Below are 16,116 nucleotides of genomic sequence, written 5' to 3'. Positions count from 1 at the left end.
CAATTAAACAAGTATGTTGTCGATTCATTTAAGTGCTTTGTTTTGTTACAATAAATACATACTGTAGTTGTTTACGCCATTTGACTAGTTTAGGCCTTTAGGGCAAAGCTATTATAAATATTTTTTAAAAGACTCCTTCTCAGATTCTCGAAATATATACCCAAGTAGTATATTTTTGTTACAAATCACGTGCCATCTCGTCAAATGATTTACCAACACGATTTCAATTGTTTAGAACTAGAAAATTGAGAACACGATTTTCATTTATTTAGAAACTAAATTGAGTAGGAAAAAAAATAAAAATCTGGGATCGGGCTGCGAACACACCCTCAAGTCTCACACAACGTGTGATTTGCGGAAACTCAATAGCTAAAACCCTTCATTTTCGAGATCGAGCGCCATGATCAAGATATCTCTCTGTTTATTCTTGGTCTCTGTTCCATTTTTCGCGATCATATGCTCCGCATTCTCTGAAGACAGACCCACGGATCGCCGTGTTCTGGTCCTGCTCGACGACTTCGCGATTAAGTCGTCGCATTCCATCTTCTTCAAGTCGTTGGAGACCAGAGGATTTGATCTCGATTTCAAGCTAGCTGATGATCCCAAGCTCGCTCTGCAGAGATATGGACAGTATTTGTATGACGCCGTTGTTCTCTTCGCCCCGACAATTGATCGTGAGTGAGCAAATTGCACTACTGCAAATGTGGATGTCCTTTTAAAATTGCTTGTATTTATGAATTTCGTATGAAAAATTGAAAATTCATGAGTTACTGTTGTATGTGATGGGCACTCCAATTTGGTGTAAGATATTTGTTTCGATTAGCTTTTATTGAGTTGTCTTTGTTCTTAATATTTTGCTTGGTGCAAAATTAGGGTTTGGCGGGTCCGTTGATGCTGCGTCATTGCTAGAATTTGTTGATTCCGGTCATGATTTAATTCTGGCTGCGGATACATCGGCTTCAGACTTGATTAGAGAGATAGCTGTGGAATGCGGGGTTGATTTCGATGAGGTGAGGGTTATTTTTGTCGTTCTGCTTCTATAGCACACTCTTTATCTTCGATTTTTTCTGTTTATTTTAGATGATTAATATGAAAACTGATGCATTATTCGTTTTCATATATCATCCGGGAAATGTGTGAAATTTTGTGTTTGGATGCTAGGACCCAGCAGCTATGGTAATTGACCACACAAATCATGCAGTTTCTGAGACAGAAGGGCATCATACATTGATTGCCAGTGATGACTTTATAAATTCCGAGGTTATCTTGGGGAGCAGGAAAATAGAGGTATATCTTCTTCCAGATATCATCAAAATATATTCCATAAATTATTGACCACCACAAATTTCATCTGACATATGAAGCATTACTTGTTTTTTAGCAATATTCAACCAACTCCTATAAGCCACCCAAACATTCCTCCGTTTATGTGTTCTGATTTTACTGCAGGATCCTGTTCTATTTAAGGGAATTGGTCACTCTATAAATCCTTCAAGTAGCTTGGTAACATTTCTACTTTGGAAAAGCATAAGAGCTATGTTTACTGAATTTAGATATTATCCAATTTGATATATTATACATACTTGCTCTATTTTGCAGGTGACAAAAGTTCTCTCTGCTTCACCAGCAGCATACTCGGCGAATCCAAAATCCAAGTTATCAAGTCCTCCCACTTTGATTGGGTCAGCAATCTCTTTGGTTTCTGTAGTCCAGGTATATCATTTCACCAATTTCCTGACTGATAATTTGCCAAATGTTCCCATACATGGGTTTGGGCTTAGTTACCTAGAAAGTGATTTCAAATTGTCTTCTAACTGAAAATTATTTTTAACTGAAGAAACCAGCATCCCGCGCTTATAGCATACTGTTTGTTGTGCACCTTAGCACATCCAACCTCCATTAAGTAAAAAACTAGTCAGTGGAAACTTCACTTGTACTACACTGTGCTAATTTTGCTGGTAGTACATATGCTTCTTTGATATTTGACGCACTTGTTTCCTCACTGGTCAGCAAGAGAGTTGTTGTTACCTTTTAAATCCCTTTGAAGCAAATTGCTGCTTTATTGATTGTCTTGCATTATTCTCATGATCAACCTATTGACCATGAAATTGTCGTTTAACTTATTGTGGTAGATAAATCTGAACAAAGCCAAGTTTGGGCCGAATGAAAGTCGTGATTACATATTTAATTGCTTAGCTTATATATCTAGATTATGTCCTGACTTGGTGAAGTCAACAAGTGTGCTTAAAAATCCAAAGTACCAATGTATATTTTCTGAACTCTAGCTGGTTTTTCTTTGGCCTACACTCTTTAGGAAGAGGCCCAAAGTGGTTGCATTTTACCAGTGTATACCCTATGTCAAGGTTTAAAACCAAACTTCCTAGTGAAATGGTCCTTCAATGTCAGTGCATAAACCGTCTTTGAATATGTACCCAATTGGGAAAAGAACAAAAATAAATATGTTGTGCGCAATGAAATGTTTGGTTCATCTTCTGGCTTGTGAATTTGGATTATCATTTTAGACACCTCGAGTTATTGATTTTTCGTATGAGAAATTATATGCATCCCTTTTCAGGCAAGAAACAATGCTCGGATTCTGATATCGGGTTCACTTACTGTGTTCAGTGACAGGTTAGTAGTGACATGGGTCACTTAACATGCTGTAACACAATTTATAATAATTTATCTTTTGTTCAGGTTCTTCCGCTCTGGAGTACAGAAAGCTGGAAGCACTACCAAGTAAGTGAATGCAATCCTGTATATGAAGCTGGAATATTTTTTAAATCTTTGATTTGACCTTTTAGGATTTTGATTTTCAGTAAATTGGTAGATTGTGATTATATGAGTAATGAGTCTTTTTATCAGCTGTTGCATGATTTGCATCAAGAGATCAGATCTCTATAGTGGCAAGTGATTTTGTGATCTCATAAGAAGGGCTGATGGGGGGAGGGGGGGCATGTGTGGGGAAGTGGGAGTGTATGCTGTCAGTACTGTTATCTATCGGGAATATAATTTTTGTTTTGAGACAGATAGTAAGGTCATCTTCCTCGATGAATGTAATTATTTATTTACTTATTATTATCTGAAGATAAAATGACTGTTCTATTTCACCTACGACAGACACGAGAAATGTGGGAATGAGCAATTTTTTGTTGAACTTAGCAAATGGGTGTTCCATGAAAGAGGTCATCTGAAGGTTTGCTCTTTCTCTGGATTAGCTAGCCTGTTTGGTATTACAGTTTCATGTTAATTCACAGTAGTATTATTTTGTGTAAAATTTCTTTACTTTGATATTGGGGAGGGATTCTCATATTTTTAGGCTGTGAATGTAAGACATAATAAAGTTGGTGAGACTGATGAACCTTCAATGTACAGAATCAAAGATGACCTGGTAATAGTCTTTTTCTGGATTTAGTGCATACGAGAATAAATAAATTGAAGTGACATGGTTCAGTTAGTGACTCTTTAATCATTGAAGGAATACTCCGTGGAAGTATATGAGTGGTCTGGCAGTAGTTGGGAACCATATGTGGCTGGTGATATGCAGGTTCAGTTTTACATGATGAGCCCATATGTGCTGAAAACCCTGTCAAGCAATGAGAAGGTGCTAGTTTGTTTAATGCAGCATGTAAGACTTGGCCATGATGTGTTTCTTTGCAACATGTAATCAATCGTTATTTTCTACAGGGCCTTTATTATACATCTTTCAAGGTTCCCGATGTTTATGGTGTTTTCCAGTTCAAAGTTGAGTACCAGAGACTTGGGTATACTGCCTTAAGTCTATCAAAGCAGGTAGTTCCCTCTTTGTAGATTATGTGTCCTTTGAGTTATAAGCATTCCACAACGAGTTGTTCTAATTAAGAGTCTTTCTCCTTCCTATGAATTTAATTGTGTTAGTTGTAGTCAAACATCACTGGCGATATTTACAATACAAATCTCAGGCTTTATTGTGAATTATAAATTATCTTCTGGCCTTTCCACATGCTAAGTTGGATATGGTGAATGCTTTGACTGTTTTGTGATATGATGAAAGAACATGCTGTTATCTCTAGATAGCTGCAGCTGGTTACTCTTGAGCAAGGTGTTACATTTTATAAAGCATATGGAAATTTATTCGGTACTTTCTATGAACACACATATTCACCATAAATGTAAATGCTGTTGGGACTTCCAAAACCACGTAAATATAATCTCGCATCTATTTTTTTTTCTGATATTCTGTACAAAGTTTTCCAGCATGTCCATTTATCTAATATAGCCATTTGATTAATAGTTTTTCGCTCTCTGTTTGAGGAGTCAGTTTTCCAGCATGTCCATTTAATCCTGTGATGCTTGGTGCTGATTTCTCTTGTTTGTTTTTTAATATAACTGGCTTGATTTTAAATTCAAGCACCTCTTTCATGTTATATGTCTAGTATTTAATCAACAACCAATTTGTTATGATTGTAATATCTAGTTCTCTGAATCATTTCCTATTATGTTAAAATATTCAGATTCCAGTTCGACCTTTCAGACATAATGAGTACGAAAGATTCATACCTGCTGCTCTTCCATATTATGGAGCATCTTTTTCGATGGTATCTTCCTCTCTTTCTTTCTGCATCTATCTGCTTGTTGATGCCAAATTCCTCCATTGACTGCTTGCAGCACAGCTTTTACGTTCTCTGGTTGTTTCATGTTTTCAAATCTTGAATTCTGGGAGATCATCCCTCATGTTTCAAGGAATAATAAAGAATATGCTTCTTATTTTCTTTAATTCAAATTTCTCTTTTTTTCAAGATTCTAATTTATTAAAACAGACCTAAGGAGTGATTTTTTTTTTACCTAAAAAAGTTGTGAAATCTTATTTTCAATTTCCTCCCCTATCCCCCTTTATTCCTACAGTATATTAGTATTAAAATATTCTTTTGGTAAATTCCATCTTTCCTATTATGATCCTGTTGTCATGATAAATTATACAGATGTCGGGTTTATTCGTCTTCACCTTGGTATATCTTTACACAAAGTAGCGCGATTCGGTTGATGGCGAGAGATGAGATTATGCATTCGAGGCTCGATTTTGCAACTGAAATGAGGGAGTATTATCAGATAGTTGCGGTATTGGTAGTAGATATGTGTGAATCGTGCTGAAACATTTGGAGCAAACGAAGCTTATAACCGCTGAGACTTGTCACATTTTCTTAGTAGTAGAAGATAGTCTTCACACTCCTTCACTTGTAGACTTGTTTTCGTAATTTTTGAGATTTTGATTCTTCTTCATTTCTTTAAATGTTCCCTCCCTGTTTCTATTGCTGTACCGAAGGGTGCTGGTTTCTCCTTTAATCAAGAAGAAATTGGTTGTCATCACGAAAAACATCTAAAACTAGATGATACTACATGTTTCAATAAGAAATTGGTAAAGCACGAGCAAATAAAATGGGTAAAATAGTAGAGAGCGAGAAAATATGGATTAAGTATAAGAATAGAAAATAAAAATTGAGAAATAAATAAAGCGTGATTTTTTTTTATTTTAGGTGAGTTTAATTATTGTCAATGAACAGAAATGGAAATATGAGATTATTTTTTTAGGAAAGGATCTAAAATGATTTAACTCTACACAAAAATACAGAGTTGCAAATTAGACAGTGACGTCACTTTCCCTTGTAAATTTGGGTTGTATATTCCTCCGTTCACTTGCAAAGAAAGGATCACAGTCGTGGTGCGAAATCTTCAGCTATGGCGTAACTTCACAAAGTCGTGTTCCTTTACGCGGTTCAGCAATGCAACACTCGTCTCTCTCTCTCTCTCTCTCCAGTTTATATTATTATATGCATCAGCAAAATGAATGGCGCTTCTTCCACCTCTTTTTCCTTTGGGAAAAAGTCTCTCATTGCTTCCCGCGTATCTCTTTACGATTTCTGCGTACATTGTCTTATGCGTGCAAGTTATACTCTCCATTTTGCCCTCAACTCTCTTCATTTATTCCTCCTATAGGCTTCTTCATCTGCTGCATTACATTAGATCAGATCGATTTCTCCAGATAAACGATAAGCCCTAACCATTGGATTGAGGATACATCTCTTTAATTTCTGTAACGGGACTTGCTATCTGCTCTGTGATTCCTTTTCAAGGCTTTGCACGGCGCTTTTTTTTTTCTAGCTCAATTGTCAAGAGATCTAACAGGTGTGTTATGTACCTTGCTTAATAATTTGAATCTTTCTACTTTTGGTTAGTTTGTAGTTTCCACGAGTTTATCCCTTTTTGGTTCAAGCTTGTTTGATCCTCTCTCTCAGATATTGATTGACTCATACCTGTTTGATAAATTGCCCATGAAGAAGCTCTTGAATCGATTAATCCAATCCGATCCCCAATAGTAAAGTCAAAGAATTGAAGCAAAGAGTTCTGCAATCTGTCTACTGTTTGTGCGTGTTAAGTGTGTGCGTGTGTGTTTTCCAGCAAAGTTCGGTTCTTGTCCGTTCTAGATTAGGATTCTTGAGAAAATGGGGAGCCACATGAGCAAGAGCCAGGGAGAAACCTCTGCTGCAAACGACATCAGCAATCTGCATTTCGCAACGGAGCTGAATTCATACGAGGCTGCGTGCAAGATCGATGCTGACGTGCAAGCCTTCGATGCAGCCCTCCATTGTCGAACAAACAACGCTATCAGCGCCCTAGCTGCCGGAGTTGAGGTCAGAGCGATGTCGTTTGATTCCCTACGAGAGGTCACAGCCTGCCTCCTTGACATGAATCAAGAAGTGGTGAAGGTGATCTTGGACTGCAAGAAGGATATTTGGAAGAATCAGGAGCTGTTCGAGTTCGTCGAGGAATACTTTGAGAACAGCCTCAAGATCCTCGATTTCTGCACGGCTTTAGAGAAGTGCCTCAAATCTGCAAGAGACAGGCAGCTGCTTATCCACATTGCCCTCCAGCAGTTCGAGGAAGAGGAGGAGGAGGGGAGGTATACGAAGACGCTGCTCGAGTTGAGGAACTTCAAGGAAGCAGGGGATCCATTCACGGAGGAGTTCTTCACGATCTTCGAGTCTGTCTACAGGCAGCAGATTGTGATGCTGGAGAGGCTGCAGTCGAGGAAGAACAAGCTCGACAAGAAGCTCAAGTCCGTTCACGCGTGGAGGAAGGTGTCCACGGTGATCTTTGCAGCTACATTTGCTGCTGTGCTGATCTGCTCGGTGGTGGCTGCTGCCATGGCTGCCCCGCCTGTGGCAGCTGCCCTAGCAGCAGCCGCCTCTATCCCGTTGGGGTCAATGGGAAGATGGATGGAATCTCTGCTCAAGAACTATCAGAATGCTTTGAGGGGGCAGAAGGAGATCATCAACTGTATGAATGTTGGCACCTACATTGCTATTAAGGATTTGGATAACATTCGAGTGCTGGTTGATAGGTTGGAGATTGAGATCGAATCACTCATGAAAATGGCGGATTTTGCCATGAATGAAGATGCTGTGAAGGTTAGTGTGGAGGAGATGAGGAAGAAATTGGTGGTGTTTACAAAGAATATTGAGGAATTGGAAGTGCAGGCTGATAAGTGTAGCAGGGACATTCGCAGGGCTAGAACTGTAATTCTGCAACGGATTATCAGACATCCCAACAATTGAACAATGTGAAGAATGTTGGATCATTTGTTTTATTGATCTTTAGACAAGGAATATTTGGATGTTAGCCTGACTAATTGCATTCGCTATAATAGTTTCTGTTGCTAAGAAATGTGGCTTTATGTTGGTTCAAAGTTCAATCTTTTTACTCATCTTCAAATTTCTTTGATTCTTCATCTGTGATGAGGTGATTATTGGCATTTCATTTTGTGTTTTCTGTTTTTTTGTGTAATAGTTGCTAGTATTACTATATCTGTAATGGTGATTGTGAGCATACTTTACCTTTTATCTTCTTGTAATTAGTATATCATGTGTTCATATACTAGATTCTAATGAAAAGTATTTAATCATCATTTGCCCAACAATATATAGACAACCTTCATAAATATAATCCCATCTTATTTGGTTCTTTTATTTATTTATTATTATTAATTTATTTATTACTATTATTTTTTTGTTCTGGGATGTTTGTATGATAGATATATCAATTACATTTGTTTAGCTAGTGTCTGTTAATAAAAAAATGTGGCTCTATGTTGCTTCAAAATTATCTTTCATGATTTGGAATTTCTTTGCTCCTTTGTATGCGAATGTGACATGATAATTAAAGGCTTTAGGAGTAGTTTTTGTTTTATCTGTTTTTTTACAATAGATTTCTGTATTTCATTCTCTCTATTTATTCACTAAAATTCTCATATTGCCCTTTTGAAAACTTCATAATTAAATGAGTTATTTCACTTTCATTATATTTTATAAATAAATTTTATATTCTACTAACTCCTACTAATATTTTTCTATTTGAAATGTTTCCTATTAAATACTTTATTCGTCCTATATTAGTCTTAAGACATTTCTTTTAGACACCAACAAGTTAAGAAATGAATATTTAAAAAGCTAACTATAATAAAAATATTATAGGAGATAAAATAAAAATTCAAAATAAGAGACTTATTTCACTTTCACTATCTTTTACAAATGAATTTTATATTCTACTAACTTGTACTACTTTTCTATTTGAAATGTTTCATGTTAAATACTTTATTTGTCCTATTAGTCTTAAGACATTTCTTTTAGACACAAACAATTAAGTAAGAAATAAATATTCAATAAGCTAACTATAATAAAAATATTATAGGAGATAAAATAAAGTAAATAAGTCATAAGAGCTTTAAAGTTTTGTTCACCAGCAAATTGATAACCTTCAGCTGTTAATAATCTCCATATATGTATAGGCCTCAATCTAAAATAGTATTCCTGGAGAAATACTAGTAATAAGATTTCGACTTCATGTGACAGTATTTTTTTATGTTTGATTTTATAGGGTTGTTGTTGACCTCTCGTTTTTGCCATCTACAATCTTGTTCGAAAAAATTTATGCACATTAGATTTGTTTTACAAAAATATCAAAATACATAAGACCTATTTTAAAGTCAAACAAGGTAAAATAGGTTGCTTCTACCAACTAGCGTTGTTGTGTACAAGTCAATTGTGTATAAGGTGTCATCCTTGCGCAGGGGCCATGCTAATCTTCTCTGTATCGTTCCAATTTTATCGGATGTCCCCGAAGGGACTCAATTGTGTATAAGGTGACTGGTACATAATTCTGTTTGGTTATAGCTATGTCATGCTTACTGACTAAGTTTTTCAGATGGTCTATTGGCTACTCTCTGCTACTCCCTTATGTCCTCATTAATTTTTAGATGGTCTATTGTCTACTCTCAGCTACTCCCACGGAGCATCCGCAATGGTGGACTTCCGCGCGGAATTCCCACGGACGTCCCAGAATTTCGTCGCGGACGTCCGTCATTAGGCGTGCCCGCCATGGATAAGGAATTGGACAGAGGACGTCGCAGGTCCGCGGCGTTAAGCGGAATTCCGCGGGGACGTCCGCCATTGCGTCGACTCCCGCGGAATTCCGCTTTATTTCATTTTTTAATGTCTATATATACCGCTCGTCGTTGATGTAGTTTTTAATTATTGAAATGTATTTTTTTTAATTGGTGAAATGTACTTTTCTTATTTTAATGGAATTTTTTCCTTATTTTCGTCGAAATTTTAATTACGTAAATTGTTTACTTCCGGAAATTGTTTAATTTGTGAATTTGTGAATTTTTTTAATGTGAGAATTCCGTCGGGAATTCCGCAGGGGAATTCCGCCACTGTGCAGTGGGAAGTCCGTATGACGTGGCAGTGCAGTGAGAAGTCCGTATGACGTGGCAGTAGGTGTTTTTGGGAATTCCGCCGGGACATCCGCACCACTGCGGATGCCCTTAGAGCATCCACAATGGTGCCTAGCGCACCGCCTAGCCGAGCGTCGGCGCTAGGCGAACCATTGGAGAATCCGAAAACCATCGAGCGGTTTTTCGGAAATCAATTTCGCCTAGCGCTAGGCGGTCGAAAACCGCTGGGCTATGCACTGGGCGATCCGCTCGGCTCCATTGCAGCGCCCGGATCGCCCAGCGCATAGCCCAACGGATTTTTTATTTTTTATTTTTATTTTTCGAAACATTATATATACGCGATTTGCACTTCATTTTCATTCGCACCACTTGTATTAACGAGTACTCTCTCTATCTTAATTTCTGTACAAGATCAACACTGAGAAATGGATTTGAACAATGAGCCTAGTTCAGGGACGAGCGGTTCTCAAACTCCCCCAATCCCCGTTGGAGGCGGATGGAATCAGATGCCCGGATACTACAACATGTACCCGTGGCAGCAAATGCTACCCGGGATGCCGACCGGAGGGAGTCCGCGCGCGCTGGGGGGGGGGGGGGGGTTCCAGCGATGCGGGGTTGGGCACCCAATATGCAGATGATGCCGGGGTGGGCACCCAATATGCAGATGATACCCGGGGGAGGTTCGGCGACGCAGGTGACGCGGGGGGACGTCTATCGCCCCAATTTTGATTTTTTGACTGCTTCGTCGCACACATCGACCCCAACGGATGCGCAGTTCACGCCGAGCGGTTTTGATGATTTTGCGTTGTCGGATTTGGGGTTTGATAGTCTCGGAGTTCCGGAAACTCCCGTTCAAACGGGGGGAGCAGTGCAGGGTAGTGGCGCCCCAAAGAAGAAGGGCAAGGGAAAGAAGGTCGGGGAGTCGTCGCAGCCGGGTGGGGATGACCCCACGGTACGGAGAAGGTGGACGGACGAGGAGAATGTTGCGCTGTCAAAGGCGTGGGTGAGTGTTTGCGACGATCCTCTTGTTTCTAATAACCAGAGGATCGTCAACGTGTGGGGCAAGGTAGCAGCAGCCTACCAGCTATTTTGCCCGGAGGGGAGGCCACACAACGGGGAGGATTGCCGGAAGGCGTGGAACCGAATCAGGGCTACCGTCTCTCGATTTTCGGGTTTGTACGCCAACGCCCTCCGCATGCAGAGTAGTGGCCAAACGGAGGACGACTGCAGGAGGATAGCGGAGAAAGCCTTCCCCCCAGCCCGGGTTGTATAAGGACTTCACCTACTGGAACTGCTATCTTGTGCTGAACGACTCCGAGAAATTCCGAGTAGGTGTCGACGCTGGCTGGCCGAAGAAGCAACGATTGAACTATACCGGGGATTACAGCGGCAGCAGCGGTGGTTCCCACAACCTCCGTGAGACGGACCAGGTGCTCCCCAACCCTCATTCGTTCGGCCGCCGACCTCGCCCCGCTGGGGGTTCGCCGGGGGTTCCCAGGAGGTCCAGTCGGCATCCCCCTTTGACCGCCAGTCTACAGAGGATCTCAAGTACTTCGCGCGTCAACAAACGCGCCAGATGATGGTGAAGACGTTAGCTGAATGGCGAGCGGCGACGGACCCCCAGGAGAAGAGATTTCTCTTCACATTGCTCGAGAGCATGAATGACGATCTGCGTGGAGGCGGCAGCGGCGGTGGCAGTGGAGGCGGCGTTGGCGGTGGTGACGGCGACGACGGAGGCGAGGGAGCCGGCGAGTGATTTTTTTTAAGCAATGTACTTTTTCGATTATGAATGTAATTTTTTTTATTAATGTACTTTTTTAAAATTTTTGTACTTTTTTTAATTTGTTGTATTTTTTTAAAAAATTAAAATAGTATTATTAATGTTTCTCGTATATGTCTCGTAAATTAAATTCCGTATATTGTGTTATTAGTGATGTGGCTATTGATGTGGCTGGGCTATTTATGATATGACTAGGCTATGGCTGTGCTATTTCTGATGTGACATGAGGATTTTTAGTATTGATGAAGTGGCAGGAGGAGTTTGTGGTTAGGCTATGGCTGGGCTATTGCTGGGCTATAACCACTGTGGATGCTCTTAATTCTTCAATTTTTTGATCGAGACAGATTTTAAAAAATTGTTTAATTTTATTAAAAAAAATGGGAGGAAAAAGTTAGTGGAATACACTCCTACTTTTATATACTCCTCCCGTCCACAAAAAGTAAAAAATAGACCACTTTGTAAATGACATGAGTTTTAATGTGCAATTAGTAAAGTAAATGAGATAAAATGTGGTGGAACTAGTATTAACAGATTGTGAGGTCTATATTATTAGTTGTTTAAAATTTTCCTTACATAGAATCGGTCTATTTTTAAGTGGACATCTCAAAATGGTAAAATTAGTTTATTTTTTTTGGATGATCAAGTGATTAATAGTTTTAGGGGTGTCGAAACGGGTAGCAGATATCAGGAAACCCTCAACCATACCCGTTACCCGACGACAAAGGGAAACAGAGCGGGATTGGATAGTTTGTTTTAAATTTTTGCGGGTATACCCGTTAAACCCGATAATACCCGTTATTTTTAGGGTTAGGGTTTTAAAATATTTTATTTTAGTTAATTAGTTTCAAGTTTATATATAATCAGTTTATGTTAAACTTTTGAATGGTGATTTAATTTTAAACATGTTTGATGTTTCTATCATATTTGCTTATTTGAAATTTAGATTTGCATTATATTTCATACGTAGTCATATTATATTTAAGAGATGAGAAATCACCATATTTGTGCATAGTTAATAGTTGGAAATTATGCAAATACAACAAAGTAAAAAAAAAATACAAATCTAAAATCATAGTGTAGCAACTAGCAACAATCCCAAAATCCATTCTAGAATTACAAACATGTACATAAAATTATTGTATTAGAAGCGAAAACTAAAAGCATAATACCATTGAATACACAATTCAAATTATGCCTGCGGGTTTGAGATACCCGATGCGGGTATCGGATCCGTATAACTATACGGGTCGGGATTGGGTAGTATAATATTAAAGTTTTCGAGTACGGGTACCCGCAAAATCGGGTTTGGGTATCCACTGGTACTCGTTTCAACACTCCTTAGTTTTATAATAAATGTAAATGAAATGGGTTAATGAAATATGAAGTCCACTTACCAACAAAAATGGAAAGATACAATTAATTAACGATCAGATAAAAATGACAAAAAGAGAAAATTAATAGGACCTGAGGGATTAATATTTTTGACTCTTTTTTTAATCGATGATTATCATGTCTTTAGGAACTCGATCCTAACTATAAAGAGAAAATTAATAGGACCTGAGGGATTAATATTTTTGACTCTTTTTTTAATCGATGATTATCATGTCTTTAGGAACTCGATCCTAACTAGTTATTTCCTTCATAGTTAGACATTCAAAGTGATTGTGGACTGAAACTTTGATGATCGGTTACCTCTTAGCTGAATCCATGCGGATCAAAATGCTTTAGCTCCATAATTTGTTAGCAGTTAGCACATGTTGCCTCAAATGGTTCATCTTTTGGAAATATTGCAGCCTTTACACGGGCAACCCTTGCTATTACAAAAGAACAAAAACTGTAAGGTAAATGTAATAATATAAATTACAACGAACGTAGAGAGATGCAAACTATAGTATTCTTCAAGTCGAGTCGAGGTGACCCTCTCAACGCAAGACGAAATACGCCCCGGCTAGTGCTCACGGATTGGTGTAATGTCCCCAAAGATGAAACGACTTTCCTCCTATCGAGTTGAAGCACCTCAAACTCATAGGTTCCGGCGAACTTGAATTGGAGGCGAGAACCGAGCAATGCAATGCTCCTAATGCGAACTAGAATGCTTGAACTAGAGAGAAGAGAGAACGATTTGTTGGTGTGTCCTTCTCATCTCTCAAACCCATCTATTTATAGGATAGGAGAGACCACTTCAAAAGTCTTGGCATTAAGGATCCTCATAAACCACTTGGAGGTTACCTTAAATTGAAAAGTTAAAAGACTTAAATAAACCACTTGGAGGTTACCTTAAATTGAAAAGCCAAAAGACTTAAGAAAATGAAAGGTTTTGAGACCCTCTAATTTCTCAAATGTTTTTTTCCACATCATCACCAAACCTCGTTTTGGTATATTAATCAAATAAAACACTTAGACTGAATAACTATATACAATATATAAGTATAATCATAGTAATCTTCTCTGTATCAAAGAACACCTAATTAAGACGATTAAACTTCAAAGAGTGAACTACATAAAATGTCTCTGACGTTCTCATTTGTTGCACTCCAGACCCCTGACAAAAAAAAATCACCACAAGACTCTGACCTTAAACATAATTACATATCGTATATTTGTAGCCATTTTTCGGACAAAAAAACCCAAATGTCTTGAAGGGCATTTCAGTCATATTACCGTTGTGTGTAGACCTACTCTGCACACACCTGCACTTTTGCAGACATTAGCTATGCACTTTTGTCTAATCAAAGTTTCATTTTAATATATAATAAAGCTCAGCTCTGCACTTGTGCAGACATCACCTTTTATCCTTTAATTTTATTTTAATATCCAATCTAATGCTTAGGTATTCTTCCACTAATTTAATACATGTAACAATTTCTTTACGTTGCTGAATTTCTTCGCCATGGATTTCAAGGCTTGCGTCGCCTCGTACGGCGGCCCGCGTGGCGGCTTGTTGTCGAGGTCCCACAAGATGACGACTTTCTTCGCCTTGGCGGCGTAGAATCCGTCTTTGGTCTTCACCATGTCGATTTCTTGGCTCGTCATTGGCAGGGTTTGGCGCGGAGCGGAATTGGGGGTTTTAGAGTGATTGGTTAGTGTGTGATTGCGCGAGCGGGGAAGACGAGTGATTGCAATTGGGGTTTAAGGGAATTGATCGGAATCGACATTTTTGGAGGATTTGGAGCTCAATTTTTGGGAGTTTGCGGCAGTTGGCAGTGAAGATAGGGAAGAAATCCTCCATTTTTCATTTCTGGATAATTTTTGTGTATATTGGATATTCTATATTTTGGGGATTTTGAGCTCTACTTTCAACCAAAATTCATTACACCGATTTAATTTTTAACAATGAATTATTCTCTGTCTTGGATCCGTCGGTGGTGGTTAGAGCACCCGCAACGCGGTGCCGTCGGACTCCCATTCGACGCGTGAAGCCCACTCGCTGCCCCGCGAGTGGGCTTCGTCCCGATGACGCAATAATTCATTTTTTTTAAAAAAAAATTCGAATTTAATAAAAAAAAAATAAATTTTTTTTTTATTAACGGTAATGAGACCGTTAATTTTATAGCCGTTTGGTTTTTTTTTATTATTTATTTATTTACTCTATAAATACTCCTATTTCATACTCATTTCAATCACAAACACACATCTATTTCTCTCTATTTCCACCCCAATTTTCATCTCAAATCAACTCTATTTTCCTTCTCCCAAATTTAATCAAACTAATGGATCCTTATGAACAAATGCGTCAAATATTGGAACAATCACTTGAAGAAGATCGACGACGGGAGGCGGAAGAAGCCGCTCCGCCCCAACGTCGCTCTCGTACGTACATCCATCGTAACCGGGAGGAAGCCGCCGCAAGGTTAGTACGCGACTACTTCTGCGATAACCCGGTTTGGGGAGATACGTACTTCCGTCGCCGTTTCCGCATGGGGAAACCGTTATTTCTCCACATCGCGAATACTTTGGCAGCCCGGGAAGAGTTCTTCCAGGAAGGGTTCGACGCGGTCGGACGTCCCAGCCACACGACGCTGCAGAAATGTACTGCAGCAATCCGCCAGCTTGCGACTGGACAAACGGCCGACATGTTCGACGAATACCTCCACATCGGAGATAGCACTGGGCGAATGTGCTTGCTCAAATTCTGCAAAGGCGTCCGGGCAGCCTTCACCGACGAATTTCTCCGGAGGCCAAGCACGGCCGATTGTCAGTTCCTTCTCGACCTTCACGAAACAGTGCACGGATTCCCAGGGATGCTCGGCAGCGTCGATTGCATGCACTGGCAATGGAAGAATTGCCCGGTGGCGTGGAAGGGGTCCTACACGAGCGGCCACAAAGGTACCCACCCAACCGTTATACTCGAGGCCGTTGCCGACTACCGCCTTTGGATCTGGCACGCGTACTTCGGGGTCCCCGGGTCGAACAACGACGTAAACGTGCTCAACCAGTCCGACCTCTTGACCGAAGTTTTGGATGGTAAAGCGCCGGCCATCAACTTCGTCGCCAACAATCGGCTTTATAAAATGGGGTACTATCTCGCCGATGGCATCTACCCGAAGTGGCCTACCTTCGTGAAGAC

The 16,116-nt window shown here is 39.6% G+C and overlaps 2 protein-coding genes and 1 pseudogene across 2 annotated transcripts; 2 read left to right on the top strand and 1 right to left on the bottom strand.

The window, feature by feature from the left end:
• Positions 1-297: 297 nt before the first annotated feature.
• LOC121750134 (dolichyl-diphosphooligosaccharide--protein glycosyltransferase 48 kDa subunit-like) lies at positions 298-5,259 on the top strand. The gene is made up of 13 exons (XM_042144603.1): positions 298-674; positions 874-1,010; positions 1,162-1,287; positions 1,450-1,503; positions 1,600-1,713; positions 2,576-2,631; positions 2,698-2,739; positions 3,121-3,196; positions 3,320-3,391; positions 3,479-3,604; positions 3,688-3,792; positions 4,494-4,577; positions 4,962-5,259. The coding sequence occupies exons 1-13, from the start codon at positions 401-403 to the stop codon at positions 5,007-5,009; spliced, it is 1,314 nt and encodes a 437-aa protein (XP_042000537.1). The 5' UTR covers positions 298-400; the 3' UTR covers positions 5,010-5,259.
• Positions 5,260-5,660: 401 nt separating this feature from the next.
• Positions 5,661-7,894, top strand: LOC121752155 (UPF0496 protein At4g34320-like). Its single transcript, XM_042147063.1, has 2 exons — positions 5,661-6,162; positions 6,273-7,894. Exon 2 carries the CDS (start codon positions 6,480-6,482, stop codon positions 7,590-7,592), a length of 1,113 nt encoding a protein of 370 aa, XP_042002997.1. The 5' UTR covers positions 5,661-6,162; positions 6,273-6,479; the 3' UTR covers positions 7,593-7,894.
• Positions 7,895-9,066: 1,172 nt separating this feature from the next.
• LOC121753451 lies at positions 9,067-9,160 on the bottom strand (annotated as a pseudogene).
• Positions 9,161-16,116: the final 6,956 nt, after the last annotated feature.

The sequence above is a fragment of the Salvia splendens genome, chromosome 10 (genome assembly GCF_004379255.2).
Source record: "Salvia splendens isolate huo1 chromosome 10, SspV2, whole genome shotgun sequence".
Lineage (NCBI taxonomy): Eukaryota > Viridiplantae > Streptophyta > Magnoliopsida > Lamiales > Lamiaceae > Salvia > Salvia splendens.
The sequence above is the reverse complement of the archived record's forward strand: the minus strand, read 5'-3'. Positions and strand labels throughout refer to the sequence as shown.